General features: G+C 35.9%; 1 protein-coding gene across 7 annotated transcripts in view; it reads right to left on the reverse strand.

Moving 5' to 3' along the window:
- Nucleotides 1-39: 39 nt before the first annotated feature.
- The window catches only part of LOC124631610, a 95,149-nt gene continuing 76,151 nt past the window's right edge, over nucleotides 40-19,037 (reverse strand). For 3 of the 7 annotated variants that reach the window (XM_047166095.1, XM_047166100.1, XM_047166097.1), the window contains exons 2-7: nucleotides 6,086-6,282; nucleotides 4,651-4,779; nucleotides 3,366-3,485; nucleotides 2,829-3,006; nucleotides 2,416-2,544; nucleotides 40-2,234 (exon numbers count right to left, since the gene is read on the reverse strand). In XM_047166095.1, coding sequence (XP_047022051.1) covers nucleotides 1,997-2,234; nucleotides 2,416-2,544; nucleotides 2,829-3,006; nucleotides 3,366-3,485; nucleotides 4,651-4,779; nucleotides 6,086-6,282 — 991 coding nt within the window. In that variant the 3' untranslated portion in view covers nucleotides 40-1,996. The remainder of the gene's footprint in view (nucleotides 2,235-2,415; nucleotides 2,545-2,828; nucleotides 3,007-3,365; nucleotides 3,486-4,650; nucleotides 4,780-6,085; nucleotides 6,283-19,037) is intronic. The other 4 variants (XM_047166098.1, XM_047166101.1, XM_047166099.1 and 1 more) reach the window with 2 other exon arrangements.

Here is a 19,037-nt window from a genome sequence, read left to right on the forward strand (position 1 = left end):
AAAACCTAAGTATAAAGGATTATAAATAAAAAAACAATAATTAATCATAAGATATATTTAGAGGGATTCCATATAAACTCAAATAAAATCAAAAGAAAAGGTCTCGTTTTTAACTCAAATTTGTATTTTCATTTCATCCTTACAATTATAACAATATTAAATAAGCTTAATTTAAGTATACAATACAATATTATAATAGATTATTTAGGCGTGGCACTTAGCTACGGATTATAAAAAATTACCTTCCATATAATTTTGAATAACTTGGCCAATGAATGCCTTCATCACAAACTTATAACTTGACCTACGTACCAATAATTCTAAATTATATAATATATACGTGGACTACGACTTTTATCTACATCCTTGCTTCTTATTCAATTGTCTTTTCTGAGCACAATTAATTTATTGAGTGTGAAACGAACAACATACGAGACATGGACGCGACGAACTTTATTTTGGCATCTTCCTTTTGGCTCATTCACCAAAACAATGATTTATGATTCAACAAAATAGGGACAACCTATATGTATATTTTATATACAAAATGATTTCAAATTATTTTGTTTATAGGTAAAAACCACAGATAAAATAAGAAGGCATTTTGAACATGCTTTCTTTTGTTCTCTGCGGCCGCAACAACGTTGCCTTTGCATTCAAGTCAAAAAAGTGTTAAAAATTAAAAGAATATCACAATCGGGACTATAACTAGGGCATGTGTTTTGTATGTACTCTTACACAATAATACTTACACTAATATTACGTGTAAACGAATGTAATGGACAATTTCCTACAAATATTATTTAATATAAGGAACGTTTTATCCTACTGAGCCAATACATTTCTTCTACCGCGTACATATTATATGAATAAGGTATATAATTACACCAACAAAGTATAGATAGAACGATACGACTAGAATGCCGACACAATGATCATTGGGATAATCATGAGATATAATGAATGTCCTATTTACGTGATATCTACTGTAGCTTGTCTGAAGGAACATTATAGTCTTACAATAGGTAATCGAAGTCATACCTGTCATTTTATTATTCTATTTTTAATTAATAAATATTTTATTAAGTGACAATGATAAAGCACGTGGGCGTGCACCTATTGTTAGTTCAATAATCTAATGACGATAATGAAAACAAAGAAAAAACATTAATTCCGTAAGTAGAAGTTACATACGTGTTTCGAGGCCTCTGGGTTGCGTCATACTAATTGTATGATAATTCAGTAATAAATTATTTTGACGTCTTCAGACAATTCTAAGTGTCACATAAATAGGACGAGTTAAACCTAACATGCACAATGTAAAATGAACGAAATGCTCTGCTCAGTTCAAAGTAAATGGAAGCAAAATAATATAACGTATAATCACTTCATCATATAACATTTAACATAGACATTCTTATTCAATCTCTCATTCATTACACTTACTATATTTGGCGCAATATATTGCTAATAAACATAGACTGTGTGGTATTCATTATAATCTAGGATTTAACACTCAACCGTAGAACCTATATATAAAATGGTCCTTTTGTAACTGTCCGCAAGCCTGAGTTGGCTATCACACCCTATTTGCGTCACACCAAGAACTAATTGCAAGATTGAAAAACCAACCCAACGTAAATGCAGCAAAGGTGACAGTAAAAACTTTACAGTGATCAATTTCGTGGCTGATCGAGTGAGCAGCAGCGGAAGACAAATCGTGATCGTTTGAGCAGACGAATGTTAAGAAATAATATTGTGATCCTTATATAAAACAATTTATGTACACCGTTTTCGTCAGGGTGCGGCCACACTAGGCGTATCGTGGCTGTCTGTGCTCACTACTAACAACAATGAGCATAAAACTAGGCATTACACAAACACATATACGCCCATTTGGTCGTCGCCAACCCTTACGCCAAATATTTCGAATAGCGCATTCCAGCTCACTTTGAACAATATTTAATTAAAAAATTGTCTAGCCTAAAACGGATTGTTAACCCTTCCCTTCGTCGGGTATCGTTATAGAAACTGTGTTGGGTCTTATTGGTCTGTTGTCCACGCTATGAAGACTATTGTGTGGGGCACTGCGGTGTATCTCCTCCGTAGTGGTCAGCTTGCACTCGACGACGCGGTAGTTGCACGTCGGCGAGCCGCAGTCGAAGTCTGGACGTATTATAACTGCATTCGGTATGTCGTCTGAACCCTTGGACTCCTCTTTGAACGGTGGACAACTGAAAATATAAACACAATCTTATTAGTTTAAGAATTCTTCCTTGGAACTTCTATTAAACTTGTCCGGTATTTATTCCGGATGAGATATCAAGGAGCTCAAGTTACGGCTTAACAGTTTTTACTCCTGAGACCTAGGTATATCTTAGAAGCCTTATACATAAGTGGATTAACAATATTTACCTCAATGGTGGCGGTGTCGGTGAGCGCGACAGCGGGAAGCTGGCGACCTCCCTGGATATCGCGAGCGATTTGATGGAACCGAACGTTTGCTCGGGACTAAGAGGAGCTCCAAGAACTGATGCCATGCCTCTGTAATGACAAGCACAAACAAATAAGTGAAATGTTATGGGAAAGTGGAACACCAAGAATAATCCTCATAAAGATTAAAATTCCATTCCAGACTCGTGAAGAAAGTTTTATAAAAATATTTAAAGTTGTGAGAGTGTAGTAGGTAAACCATCCATAGAAGAGTAGATCAGTGAGGTTTTGCTATGCCACTGTTCTAAAACTACAGTAGAAATATCACCACATCGACTGACCATTAACCTCGTTGGTTCAAAAACAAAAAAAAAGTATTCCAAATTCAAACTCACACAACAGAATCCGACGGCACTAAGAAAGGTAAAGGTGGGGGGCACGGCGCATCAGCTCGTGCCGGTGACGCAGGCTCCGCAGACCTTGGACAGCGAGCAGCCTCACCTTCCTCGACCAGGCCCAGCCAGCTGCGCATCCAACGCCACATGCCTGCTGGCGTGCCTGCAGGAACAACTGCTGTTTAGTGGACAGAAAAGATTTGTGTTTTAAGGAAGATGAATGATGTGGTTATGACAATGAGAGTGGTGTTTCGTGCGAGATGTACTTAGTAGAGGTTTGATGATTAGAAGAATAATATGAAAAGTTCTTAATTTTCAGTTTATTGCATTTAGTAAAGTTTGTGGAAGTAGTTGGTAGAAGATGATGTCATAGTTGACTCCAATATTTCTCTTCTCAGTAGATGCATTTAAAGACTAATAAAATAACATGCTAACTAATACGTCAAATTATAATTCTAACAACGCAGTCTTAAATCCAAAAACAATTGTAGGTATTCCAAAAAGGTATCGTATATTCAAATCCGACAAGGTACTTACGCGAATATTTCCTGCTGTTCTGTGGGCTCAGTGGGTAGAAGTCGCCGTGAATGGGACAGTGGAACGCCAGCCTACGCTGACGACGTTGTGCCGCTCGCATCAATATGCATAACACGATACCTGGAATAGACAATACATTCGATTTATTTAGCCGTTGTATGGCAGCATTAAACCAATGCGTAGGATGGTCAAATGAGGTGTGTTAGCCGGAATAATTTGAATCAAACGATGAAAGATTAGGGTCCTTATAACAGGAGCTGATTCACTACTTAAAGTTAGATTTAGCTAATCTAGCCCCGAAATTCTCTGGGCAATAAGATGATTACGATGATTCAGTAGATAATGGCATTGCAGGGTAGGTACGGGCGATAATAGTAACGAATAATCTATGTAGTCCACATTCGAGACTTTCTGCAGTACCTAATGATATTGGTATCTATTCGTTATTATTCCTTAATGATAATACTGTTTCAAGAATCAGATCACGCTCAGACAACCTAATTACAAATGTATGTCAACACACTCGCAGTGTTAGCACATGTCTTTAAAGGGTTTGTTCATGTTAATGATTGTCTTTAATTTAATAATATGTTTGTGAATGAGTAATTAATGCTAATCATTCGTTAAGTTCATTGTATTCACACAGAGCTTAATGCGATCAATATCTGACGTGTGACCCTTTGGGTTCGTCGCGACCTCGTCTTTGAGAGCCCTCTTCACCTTTTAATTTGTCCTTGGATAGACTTTATCATGCTGAAAAAGTTTAGCGATAAAATGTTCGGAATTCAAAGTTCCAGCGATTGCCATTATAGAAGGAATCTACCGAAGTAAGTATGACGGCAACTTGATCAAAACAATTTTCAGCTGCTATTAAGTCTGAAACAGTTTGACGTCACGTACGCATGACGTAGTTAACGACAGCCGCAGCAGTATAATCAAGACAAGTCTGTCATCCATGATTGCCATAATAACTGGCTTCCGTTAATTAACTCTTACAAGTCACACGTTATAAGTGTTTCCTGCACGAAGCTCTAATTTGATTTCTCTTGTTATTAAGGATCTTTCAAATGTGAAATGACTTATCACAGTGTTATGAGGGCAGATGATTAATATCTCATTTCGACGACTCCAGAAACGAAATTGATCATTAATTTTCGGGGAGTGATCACCGATCTATTCGGCCTATACCTAGTCACTAACGACCATTTGGCGTTTCTTTGAATTAATTAGAATATATCCAATCATGATCAAGGTATTAATTGATTAAATAATGATAGGTACGTACCAGCAATGGTCATGATAGCTCCAGCCACGATGCACACAGGACCCAATACTCGCGAGTTTCCAGTAAATGCTATCCGGGCAGCATAGTGATCCGGCTCCTCATTCTCACCACAACCGCGATATGATGCCGCTGTAACATAACACAACATACTATTAAGTATTGACTGCCATTGACATTGTTGCAGATAGAATATTGATGTTCTTATAGCATGTAACCACCCGGAACTGCCATGAGCACAAATCTCGATGCAAATAAAGAAAGAAAGAAAAAATAAATAATTTGGTCTGATTTTTAGGGAAATCCTCAAATAAGACCCTCGAGGAAGGTGGGTGGGTTGGTGGATTTTTCGCAGTTAGTGTATGTCTAAAAGGTTCCTTCTGGAGCCTTTTGAGTACCAGGGCTGCAATATCTTTTTCTTACAATCCTGCTGACCCGATAGTTTGGCCCTACGGGGTCCCGCTGGGAAGGAAGGCACCTCCGGTTGGTTAAATTCTCTAAGCACAAACCGCATTGAATGCGGAAACAAAGATTGAATTTCAGAACGTGTTTATGAAAGACAATATAACATTGGTCACTTTCACGGTTCGCCGCAGTGTTGTGAAAAGATCTCACTAGTGCATTGACATAATGTGCAATTATGAAAGTGTGAAGTCTAGCTGCGACGTGGGAGGCCAATATTGGGAAAATATTACATGTTTTAACTGAATTAATTATGATTTGAATCAGCATTATATTCATAAAAAAATATACGAGAAGTGTTATTTATTTATGTTGTAATCAACATTCTGACACCGTATTGACGCTGAGCATATTTGCCTTAATTAGACTGAATTAAACTGTGATAGAATTTAGAGAACACTAATAGAAGACGGATTAGAGTGTATAATAAGGTACGTGAATAATCTTCAGTAGCCTCTAAACGAAAGCCGGCCATTGTCACGAGATTAGAGGAATTCTGTAGTCTGCTGAGTCAATATGTGAAAATACTTTAGTGTGAACTGAGAGTGGGCGTGTCGTTTCAGCGAGGGTAGCATTTAGATGGACATCTATTTTAGTTTAAATAGATTTTCTAGTTCGTTAAATACTGTATCTACAGAATACTCCAGTCAAATAAACGTAGGCGAGGCTGCACTTTCAATAACGTTATGAAATCAAATAAAAGACTCAGTTTGAAATTAGTTCAGAACCGACCCTGAAGCGACGGATATCGGGAAATTTATATTGTTGCTTTTAAAAGTATTTCTATTTATTGTCTGTTTAATGTTTGCGCTATGAGAAACTGGCGATTTCCCGGTATTTCTGGAGGTGGGCTATAGGTAAATATATGAGTTGCATAATAAATTATTTACTAAACAATAAAGAGATTGCTACGTAAACTGGTCACGTTCCAAATGATTAAGTACAATGTAGCAGTTTGGTTCTTTTGAATACTCACCAGTTAACACACATCCTACAAGCATGAACAGGAATCCGAATATCGGTAGAACTATCTGGCAGTTGGCTGCGACGACGACCCCAGCGACCGCCAGGCCTCCTTCCACCTTCTCCACGCGGAGACGAGATATGGCTGGCGGACATCTTGGCTTGCCCACCGGGGCCCGCACCAACGGCTCCCCGGGTGGTGACGTCGTCCTGGCAACAAAGAAAGAAAATATTTGAATATTGGTTCGATTTTTAAAATAGAGTGCTTTGATGTAGTATGTAAAATATGGACAGCAAAATGGTGACAGCTAAACAAAAATGGTCAGTTAATAATTTACTCATATGTGCCAAAGATATAATTTGTAATCGGTAACTAGCAAAACATTTGGTGGTAGGTATCACTAAGTCCCAGAAAGTCATAAAAACATAATTTTAGTAGATTCGTATTAAATAAAATCGTATTACACATTTATAAACATAAGCGAGTGCCATTCTAGATAATTGCTTGCTCTATTTATCTAGCAAAAACAATGGAGACGACAACATTTCACCAGCGCTAATTACGAAATATTTAGCTAAAGCAAATGTTCCGTTGGCTCTGTGAGAAGTATCTAATATAATCTTGGCTCAACCTTGAAGGTTCAGCGTGGCCCAGGGCCTGGGCTATTTCTGGAAGTGCCGTGATAATTGCTACTTTTGTTCCTCAATATATTTCATCGGCCCTATTTGTAACAATACCTAGCAGTTGGATTTCGTAAAAGAATAGTATCTATGTATATTCTACAGTATATAGGTATGTCATTTTACGTTTATATCTCACCCATCGTGGAGTGAAGCAGAATTTTATTGAAAATAAAAGAATATATAGTCCAGTGATAAAATTAAATGATTAGGTACGTGCAAACAAAACGAACAAATGCTAACGGTATTCAAATAAACTACAAAAAAAAAAACAGTAAACCGCTAATCTATCAGTTTTTACGGAGCTTCGCGAATCGTAAACCATGGCCAGATGCAATGAAGACGTAAAAAAACTTTGTAAAACTCATTAAAGTCGGAATAACAGAACGCAGCGAAGAATTGAACGCTTAATGAGTAAGCACAGCGCAATGTACCATAGATCACCTACGTACATAGTCTGATAACTCTTTTGTATTTACTCTTCCTTACGTCAGAACTGATGAAACATTTTAATATTTTTGTAGCGAAAATGTAATGTATTGCTTTTGGTAACGATTTTTTTAAATTCCTCAAGAGTGCGTAGATGCTTTTTGTAGGATTTTTCATTAAGCTAAGCAGTTTTCATTACAGAATGTGTACGATAGAGACACAATACAAAATTTTTGCTTTAAAGAATTTTAGAACCTTTGATAGTTTTAAGCGTCCTTGTATCTATTTTAATATACAATTCTTAATGTAAATTGAACTCAGTAATGGAATTAAAAGTTTACGAAATACTTTTACACGCATAATATCTGATAACTATTCTTCGAAAATATTAGTTAACCAAACCGATCCCACATATTTTTAGTTCTAAAATTAAAGCTATCATAACACTCGAACATTACGATGAACCTGTGAAGACCATCGGTGTCATAAACATGATTATCATCGACTAACATAATGGTGTTTTAAGTACCTCTCCCTACACTAGAATATGTATGAAAATAAACGGTTTAGAAATTGCTCTCACTGACTGACGTGTTATTGGTACATAGATGAATATGTATTCGTTAAATGCTAGATCTACTCGTACTATATATTTCTGAACGTTATTTTTCCTTGGTATTGTTGGTTTTGTGGTCAGAATCTTTAATCTAATTACTTAAATCAATATATTTTAGAACGACATGAGTATTCATTTGTTTAAAGCAGTGCAAATTTTTTTCGAATGTTTTTTCGCATTCAGGATCTAACTAGAGTTCTTTTCGGGATTAACGAGACTTTTTTGTGTGGGATTTAAAGAGACTACAAAATAGTGTTTTGTAACATTTTTTGTGTTGCATTTTTCGTCATTATTAAAAATTATTATGTATCTTAAGGTAGTGGCCCTACATACAATCATCTCTTAAATGAGAAGTTTTCCATGCTGGACACACGTGCTTGAAAACGTGGTCCCGTTCTATTAACGAAGTGTGTTTGGCACTAAACCAGTGTCGTATAATACCGAACTATTGGCCAATATTGCCCTATATGTGTCACTCTTTAGAGTTTATTACCATTTCTCATGAAATTGTTATTCACACAGTCATCTTGTAAAGTGCTAACGATTAATTTGTTCTGATTCTGTTTACATTTCAGAAGAACGTCATCAAACGTGTCTATGGTTGGTCGTTACGTGAAAATTTGACGTCACGAAGAAGTTTTATAGCTGGTTCACATTATTTATTTTTAATTTTAGTATTATATACGTATTGATTACACAAAATGTTTACTCAAAGCGTCGGCATCATATTGTGTAATATAAATAAATTTTTCCAAAAAGTGATTCTCTGAAATATTCCATTTTATGCATCAGTTAATATTCATACACATGTTTTATTATATTTCAAAACAACACACGCTCAATTACCTTTGATACAAAGCTTTTACAATCAAATCACGTGCGTTGATTATAGTTAATTGCAGTTGAAGTTTCTATTTTTTTAGATATTTTTATCCGCTTAATTTACGTACGTGTGTAGTTATCATTCGTGTTGATGTGCGTGTTATTAAATAAAAAAAATGTTTTAGAGTTCACATCCATAAAGGCATGTCACTGGTAGAGCATAGCATATCTAATTTATATGTATAAACTATAGTGCAGAACTAGCATTGTTTAAGTCTAGCATAGCATATAAAATATGACGTATCGATTAATTCTTACTTTCTAAATGGTTAGACGCTATTAATTAGATATCATTGAATGAATACTTTGCATACAATAGACGGATCCATATTTTATTATGCTCACCAGTCCTCTTAAAGTTATAGTTTCTATGAAGGCGAGTTATAGATGACAAATATACGTCTGCTGATAGACAATAAATCAAATGTCTGTTGTGATTATTGTGTCGCTTTAAAATGTTTTGATGAACGGTTTCAGTAGTAGGAAGTACATGGTGCATTTGCAAAAAAATACTACCTTAATCAAGCCAGTAATTTTACAACTTAATTAACCAATGGCAGATCGTCATTGAAACCTGGAACAAAGCTGCGGTCGACTGGACGAGATGTTGCAGAAAAAAAAAAACAAAAAGGTTGATTACCACGTCGGTAAGGGGACAGAACGACATAATTAATTGTTCCCTTTGTGCATTCTTTGTTGTCTGTCACAATATTAGGTCGAAGCCTTGGTACATATACCTTCGCTCCCTTCTAAGGAAAACAATGCCCGCGTAGGATGCTAAATAATTTTATGTGTCCAACCGTTGGATTCCAAAGGTTGGCAGTTCCTTCTTGAAACTTGGGCCTGAGCGGGTCCTTAAAGATGTCATATGTATATTGAAATCTATATACTTAAGGAACTCTTACATAGGTATATATACTCTCCTGAAAAAATATGTTATTTCGTGGAAGTAGTACGCCCAAAATCCCAAAACAACCTTTTGACTTTGCGACCCTAAAACGTAAAGCTTTTCTATACATATAATATCTTGTGGCACGTCCCTGACGTCCCTAGCTTACATATACACATAATAAATTGTGATTTACTGTTGACACGACAAGGAGGATTTGGGGAACAAATGGGAAAGTTATTTTCCTTTTTTTGGTTGGTGTCAAAACAACTTCGTTATTTGGTTGTTGGACGCGGATATATGGGTTTTTACTCGTGGTTTTGAATATTTCGTAAAAATGTTTTTGGCTATTATTGATGTTAATTTTTATACGCTAAGTTTGTCAAAAACGCTACAAGTTTATGCTGCAATGGCCACATTCCTGTGTTCCTTTTACAACAAATCAATTGGCGGCCATGTTGGCACATGACAAGAGAATAATGGCGGGAACTTAACGGTGGTTCCGGTTCGGCTGCGTCAATTAACCGTGGTTACTGGTTTCCGATCCACTGGCCGTGGACAAAGTTACTCTTTTCTATTATGATGGATTTTGTACCATAGCGATTACGTGATGCATCGGTATTTAAATATGGTTTATAGATATTTTTGTGTTTTAATTGTCATGTTCCGACAAATCAAGACATCAAAACAAATAATTTCGAGCAGCTACATTTCTAATATTTCGATTTAGATTAAATATAGATAATTTTAATTGTAAACGAAGTCTACCACGTTTGGTTACACGCGACGTTTATTTCAGTTGGTTTATTCTGAGTAGACGTGGGGGGCAATTTGCCGTCATTAGCTGGTGTTGTTCAAAAATAGTCACCGTCCCCCCACACAATCAAGCAATGGAGGACGTGCCGGACGAACATATCCTGTTGGTATACGACCTATAAACACCAATGAGAAAGAAGTATGACTGCGTAAAAAACTTGTTAACAGTTCCGTTGCAGACCTGATTGGGATCTAAAAAAAACCACGTCCATGAATTATAGTGGACGGTATGGACGCTGGTGTTTTTTCAAGATCTAAAGATGAATACAAGTAGATACATGTATCATTATTCATTATTGATGTAGATTATGTAGCTGTCCGGATAATGAGGTTACCCACCGAAGGATTAGGTATGACCAGTTGATGAAAAAATTACAACGCTATTATCGCTGCTACAAACTACATAATTGAGTTTTTATAAGGGGTCATTACAAAGACTCAGTGTACATTATCTAAGTCGTTATATAATGAGTTTAGCAGCTAAACTACTGTCCTTTTCACGATGTGGTAACACTCTCCCGTCCACACATTCACGACTGCAAAAATCGAAGAATCTCGCACAGTGACGCACTTGGCTCCGACGAACCGGGAGAGTTTTAATGAATATTTGACTATAGTTAGTTTATTTTTAACATTCATACGTAAACGTACGCCAATGGGCTTATAAGTGTCGTCTACGTAACCATTTCCTTCGACTGAAATTTTACGATCTGCATTCGATTCTTTTATTGAATCAGAAGTCGTAGTAAAACTATAACGACCGATTCTGGGTTTCACAAAACCATGATGTGATCAAAAATAACCCACGGAAGTGTAAACTGTGGGAAACCTTTGTTTATTTTTGATCCGAATGAAAATTATAGCAGTATGAGGCTCTATTGTGATTAGTACCAACGTAATTTGTATCAAATAAAATTACAACAATGATTTACGACTTTTAAATAGCCTGGTAATAAAACAGGCATGTTTTGTTTCTACCAGCCATCACGTGTTCTGTGTTATGATGTTGTGCTTCGAATAGGACGAAGTGAACTAAATCCTAAAACTATCCTGCTGTTTGTCTAAGTACATACAAAATCTTTAAATAATACCTAGCGCTATATGTAATAAAGCGAACGTTCCATCAGTTTTGAATTCATTCCATCGGACAAATCGCACAAAGCATGAATGGCGACTGTTGATTGGATGTACCGTTTATTCGCTTTCAACTATTCGATACGCCGGGATCAAATCACATCAATACAGAATACATACACAATTCAAAGCACATCGTGTTGATTGACAAAGAGCCGTCACATGTAAAAGCTCCAACTCCAATACGTAGAACGAATTCTAGTAATGAAATACCATGTTATGTGACTGTCACACGAAGCCTTAAAAGAATCACGACTGCTGAATCAAAGCGACACCTCAAGGCTATTATCAAGGACAAAATAAATGACAACCTGAAATAAACAGTAGCTACAAAAATGTCGGCTCAAGCTTTATAAGGAGATTACGGTTTAGGGCTAAGCTGGACTTATTCCCAATCCCAGAGATTAGGATAGAAAGAAATGTCGCTCTGAAAACAATCTCTGCACGTGAGTCCGTCGGATACTAAAATTAGATTAGAAGAACTCATTTCGATGGATAAGGGAATACATACCACAATGAAATAACAATGAAGGAATTCGTCTCAAAGTACGACAAACGACGAAACTATTTATGGCAAATTATGGAAACGACTTGATCCGACGTCGGGGACATTTTATGGTTTTGATCCCTCCTTTATTGGCATACTTTTAACTTCAGAACTCTGAAGATTCTTGGGCGCTCTCATGCCTCCCATGGCTTTTATGAATTATATTCACCATGGTACGACCTTGTGATTGATTAGATATTCTAATAGAGGCTAGGAATGCTAGCACTTGAACATATTCTAACAATGTCAAGTGGAATGTCGAAACAGAACGAACTATTTCTGTACATCATAACCGTTTTAAATCCAGAAGTTATTATATCAACAGATGAAAGCATATTGTGTTTGTTACGTATTTCGCTAGCATTACGTGAGTGTATTCGTACATAAATTATACCTAGGTATCTTATAATGTTGTATCCAGCAGCACTAGCAAAGGAAGAAATATACCTACAAACTTCCTATTTGCAAGACAGAAAAAAATGGTTTATGTGTGCTAGTCTAGTAATTATGGCTAGATATAATTTATAGCTTAACAATAACAGTTATCACGCATCAAAACTTCTAAACTTAATAGCTTAGATACTTGTTACATAAGATGATGTTATTTATGTTGTAAAAGTGGGCAATAAAAGTAAACTGTTATATCTGCAAAACGCATCGAAGGGAAATCTAGAGAAACGGCTCATAAACATCTTTTTATAGAAATTGCAGGCCTCGTAGTCTTTAAGTACAAAGTAATTGAGGCAATAGGGACTTAGTTCGAAGAACCTTACGGCAACTGGAAATATACATTTATATGGGCACTAGGAAAATCATATGCTTAGAATAGTGTGTCTTTACAAGGCACATGGGGAATACAAAACACAGTGCATTATTCAAACAAAGGAAATAGAATTTATATTTGGAATCAACATCAAAGTTCCGCTAACAGTCTTCCTCGAACTAGCCACAAACGACGTGGAAGCGAAGTGGCAATTAAACACAATTCACATTGAAACGGAACACACAATACAATTGTACTACAGATTTCCTTTCTGAGCGGAACTTTCTGCGTTATCTGAATTCTAATGAGAAGTCGCCACGCCCACCGATCGATGGCTCTAAAGGCGTGGTTAGATCAACGAAAACACAAACAAAACAATTTTCCTCATTGATATTTAGTATTATTGCTAGCCAAACATTTTTCTCTAGATCAGCTGTTCTTGAATGAATGAACAGATATTTTTTTTTCCCAGAATATAAGCGAGTGTTTAGTCTGATAGTGTGAATATTATGCGGATGCGTGGTCGTTAATAAGATCTGCAGACTCTTCATTTGTTTTCATAATATCTATTCTAAGAATATTTTAGCTTTAAATAGACTTAGTGAACAATGACGCCATGATCTTTGGTTAATTAAATGTATTAATAGACGGCAATGAATATCTTTTCAATTTCTATTTTGGCCATTTGTTATTGTCTGCACTCAGCTTTAGCTGTCTATTGTATCGTGATTTGGTTTTATCACGAAGGAGCAGTTAAAATTATTTTGAAAGCACTTTTACTTAAACTGTTGCTCTTTGATCAAGTTTTGATGAAAGTACCTCGTCAATTTTGGCGAGTTGTTCAGAGCACGCTTCAAAGAGACTGCATCTGTTTCGTGGAAATACTTACTCATTACGGTACTTTATAATATTTACTTAATTAATGAATTTTATAAGCTGCTGTTACCGCACTTAAGCTTACAATTACGAATTTTGGCAGGAAAACTATTATCACACGGATTTCATGAACACAGAAAGGTTTCATGGAGGTTCAGTTATCTAGTAAAAACAAGATATTATCTCATGTGTTATCTAATAACAATAGACGCAGTATTTAGGTAGATTAGCTAACTTTAAACTTTGTAATCTTCAAACTAACTGGGAAATGCCTCGTTTATTTTTTCAGATTCCAAGTAGCCGCCATCTTAGGTTCTATTTATTTATGGTAGCAGCTAAGAGCTAGACATAATGATTCCGTACCTGGTGGAGCGATGGTATGTCGGCTTATTAATAATTATACAGCCCATAAGTCATACTAAAGGTAGGCTACAGTTATGAGGTGTGAGTTCAATCGAGAATGATAGAGACTTGCTTTCATTAGTGGCTTTAGAACATCCTTAGTGACTAGCAGACTTATTAGCATTAAAATGTACGTATATTTCATATGTGGAAATGTTAAAGTAAGAGTTAAATTAGTTTTACAGTTACAGCTGCACAAATTAAAGTAACGACTTAATCTCTGGTGTTATTTCTCATCTCACTTCATTAAAGTTTCATCAAGCGTAAATTAAGCACGAACAAGTTTAGACATGCACCATAGAGATGAATATCGAGTGCGGCAGGTGAATAAAGTGGTAACACTGACAAAGTGCGGAAGCGTTGGACTGGAAACCAGACAGGGTTCAATGTCCCTTTCCCGCCGTGTCCCACAACTCGGCGCCCGCGCGTATTGCCACACACAATAAATAAATATTACTATAATGTATTAATATGCGTTTTACTATGCAGGATATGGAGAGGAGACGGTGCCGTCGAGGCGGTGGCTTTAGGACGCTGTTTTGAATATCGAATAGAAAAAAGTTAAGCAAAGTTCAAAGGCTTCCGTTTTGCTTGACAAATAAGCAAAAACTTTTTTGTTGATCTTTTTGAACATACTGTTTGGTTTGGATCTTTCTTTTTTTTCTTAATTTGTTCTGTACCTACTATTCACGAGCGGCGTTCTATCTAAGTAACCTACAAACTTTCAGTATAATAATGTAGTTGGTGATTGTAAAGTTAATAATTACTTCTCGCGGTACCTAACTGTTAATTTATCGGCGCAATCAAAGGCTCGGTATTCATAATAACAGTAAACTGTTTTCAAATGTAAACGGCGGTAAATTATGAGTGTATACGTAATTGTAATGTCAAGGGTACCTACATTTGAACAGCTGAGGTGTTTTTCATGAACTATAATTATAAATGAAAAGGCTTATTACCTAAATGTTATTACGAAGAAAGGTTTGCCGATAACCTTCTCACGTTATTGGTGTACAATGCGTATTGAAGGTAACTGTATGGTACCTAGTACCTAGTTAAATTATATTAGGTAATAAAAGAAACTAATGTGGTAAGACCGCAGACGGTACTAGGTATAGTAGTAAGTTCTCCACAGATTCCGAATCAAAAACATTCATTCTTTAGCAAAAGAAAGTATTTATTTTCTATTAAATTAGCATAATGATACATCACAGTATGTATAGGTCTACAGTATGCTCTATGTAACAATGAATATTATGTAGAACACAGCAAGTGACGTCATCACATGCCTTTCAGCATTACTTGCCGATAACTGTTCGTGATTGACGCTGAATTCAGGCGATTAATCCATTTTTTTCGACCTAGCGATTGGCGTTCGGCCAATTAGTAATCTCACTGTTCGCTGTAACTAGATTAATTATTACATGTCATGTTTCGAATTACGCCCTTTCCGCAGCCAAGAAGGTTTTATATAATTTTATATTTATTATGTAATGTTAAATTGGGTTAGGTTTTCTTGTACATTACGTAGAAGAAAGGTAATGTAAGTAATGTCTTATTTTAATCAAATATAGATCACACAAAAGAAACGAATTGTCATCGCCCGAATACATCTACATGTCTTCAAAGGTCTGCTTTCTTGAACCTTTATTTCGATAGCTATTGTAAAAGAACTGTGCAAACAATTGACGTCAATAATGCGAATAAAAGATAAGAAAAGCTTAACTAGAAATATGTAGGTACTGTCATAAAAAATAACTAGAAAAAAAAATTAACATACTTCTGAAAGAAGTTAAAAATCAAACGTACAGGTAAGCTGGTCTGATAAACTGCACACGTCACATGAAGAAACCATAACTTACCATATTATATTATTAACTATAACATAACCTCACTGCAACAAGTATTTCAAATATGGAATAACATAACAAAAACAAAATGGTGTCCTTATATGCCACTCCCAGGAAACAGGTATCCACATTCACAGGTACAATAACTGTTAACGTTTTTCTCGTAATGTAGGACATGGAAAACATTCTGAGAGCTACAAAACTTTATTTCAAGAAGCGAACAGCGAAACGACAGGACCTTTCCTTCAGTTCTTTTCAACTGAAAAGTAATTGTACTAAAAGAAAACTGTAAAACTGTGACGTTCTTATACGTAGCTAAATGGAGCGAAGTTCTTTGTGAAATTGTGAGACTCGTCTTTTCATTGTGAGCAAGGGCTCGGAGAAATCTTTAGTGTTTGCTTCTTACATCATCTTGAGAGATAAAGCTGACGAGTACCGAATTTCATGGGCTCGCCTACAAGGGCTTTTAGCTGACTATAGATAGATGGGCTGGGGATTCAAGAGGTCGTAAATTAAACTGCCTTACGCCTTAAGCGAAGGTCAGTCTTTGGTCAGGCTGGTAAACAAAGTGATGGCCAATATAAAGGCGACGTTAAGTGCTTGACAGCTATTTATTGTATTATGATGTGAGTTATCGATAAGTATTACCTACGATGTTTATTTTGACGTAAATGGACATTTGAGATGCAGCGTGAAACATGTGAACAGGTAGTGATTTACAGTTTACGTTTATTTAGCGACTCCTCAAATTGTTACAGCACATATCATCGTGTCTGTTATGATGTATGAGAGACAAGTTTTACGTATGTTGACAATATTTTTAGGGTATGCAAATCAGTTGGTAGTTACAGACTTGACGTAAATATGTGTGACTCTGAAATGAGATGGCTATTCTAAAACAGACTAATGAATTGGATTAAACACAATACTCACGTGTTCACGTGTATGAGTTAATAAGTGTCGCCATGTGTCCAATAAATAGCTTTTGCACGATTCAATTACTGAAGCAAAACGTTGGTAAAACGCCACAGGGTTCGCATGATCCGATCGAATGATCCGATTAATTTCAATTAGTCGAGATTTTCTTATTGATCGAATAGAATAACAGATTGAAGAGGTTTTATTGGAAAATCTAATACCTATGTTAGGGTTAGTGTGTCGTAACTTTCTCATATAACCTAACGATATACAATAGATATAGGTACGCATATTGGGTTAGTTTATTTTTCTTGTTTTAGGTTCCGCACTAAAAGGAAAACTTTATGGCGCCATTCGATTATCGGGAAGCCGTCATGCTCGATTACTGACAGATTTTGCCGCCGGATATTTTGACGACTTTCAATATTTTTTCATATAATATCATATAAAATATAATCTACTGAATATTATAAAATATACTACCTATTATTCTTAAAAGCAAAGCAAATCTTATATATTCCTGAAAAGTTAAGTTGAGTGAAAGAGTTGTCTATAGGTAATAGGTATTGCGGCATAGACATAGCAATGTAAACGGTAAATCAATCCTGGGTAAATATTTGCTAAGCTTTAGGAGGCTGAGTAGTGGCTGAGTAAAATATCCGACAAGGACAATATACCGCGGCGCCGAACTAAAACCTCTTTACAAAATGCGAAGAAAAACACAAAAAGGTTTTTCAACAAAAACAACCATTAGTTTGACAAATAATTAGTTAAAAGAGCCAACTTTGTCAATTAGAAAATAAATATTGTATCTAATAACGCTGTGCTAGTTTTACTAAAATCTGGTGTAATGACACCTAGATTCGTTTTAACGCATTATTTTGCTCATTAACACCAACATTATCCTACATATTATAAGTCATAACAGTGAATTGCAATTACTGTCTACTCTACTGTTGGATATTGGCCTAATAACATCACACATCAAACGCATTTCTACTTCCAATTTGTCAATCTAATGTTGATGTTTGTTTCAGCGACCTATTTCGTTACAAATCTGGCGACCATAGCGACCACTGTACGTACCATTATTATTAAAATTAAAAAATAGTATAAAAGTTAACTGTAATTTTAAGTTTGATCTGCCAAGTCTTTTAATCTTTTCATAACATAATTAATGCGTAATTTCACAAAATGTCAGTGTCAACAAATAAAGTGTATGTTTTCATATAATTCCTGATAAATAATGATGTTTACTAATCGCCAATTTACGTCAATATTGGCTAAAGAAAACTGATACAATTATAACGGCGAGGGTTATCCACAATGTCACCTGTGCTCTATTTATAGTCCGTCTTGACGTTCTCGTCCCGACTACACATATAGCATCGCCACCTACTTTTATTGTTCAGCCGTGTAGTTCTGTCAAGAATTGTCAAGAAGCTGTCTTTGTGTGGATGACAAGAACATGGAGAATAGACTGAACAATCCTCGTGAAATTGGCAACTCTATATAAGAAATCAACTGCTTATATAACAAATACTTGTCTCTTTTCCACAGGTGCAACTACTATTATAGCTACTGTCTCTATATCTCTCTCTTCACATTCGCACAGGAAGTCACAAAGTCCATTCTCTATGTCTGGAGAAACACAATATAAAAATATATTTCGAATCGGTTTTCAAGCCTTGGCACTGCAAACTGGAAGTATTTTGAGTGTTTACTGATTTCAGGCCAATTGACGAAAAAGTTTTGACGTAGAAGTCTCTACTTGTACTAGCTATTTAGTTATATGTGCTTGTACTTTTAACGACTGATAATAACTATTGTCCAGTAATCGACATCACGTTGAAGCTATCAAGTATAAGCGATCTCCTTCGTGGTCAATTTCTCCTAAAGTCGTTTACTCTATGACTTTGCTCGTAGATGATCACATTAGGTAGATAGATTATCCTCATCATTTATCCAGTAATGTAAAGTCCAGAGTTAATAATCTCTTCCGGTTCATTAAATGACGGCCGGGCCAGATGATTGCCGCTGACGACCGTTGTCAATTATTTGTAATGGCAACATTATTACATAGTGCGCAATAAATTGATATAGATGGAGTTGGATTATAGTAGGATATCGCATTTCATCTCGGATGTACCTGTGTGGAAAAT

The sequence above is a fragment of the Helicoverpa zea genome, chromosome 7 (assembly GCF_022581195.2).
Source record: "Helicoverpa zea isolate HzStark_Cry1AcR chromosome 7, ilHelZeax1.1, whole genome shotgun sequence".
Classification (NCBI taxonomy): Eukaryota; Metazoa; Arthropoda; class Insecta; order Lepidoptera; family Noctuidae; genus Helicoverpa; species Helicoverpa zea.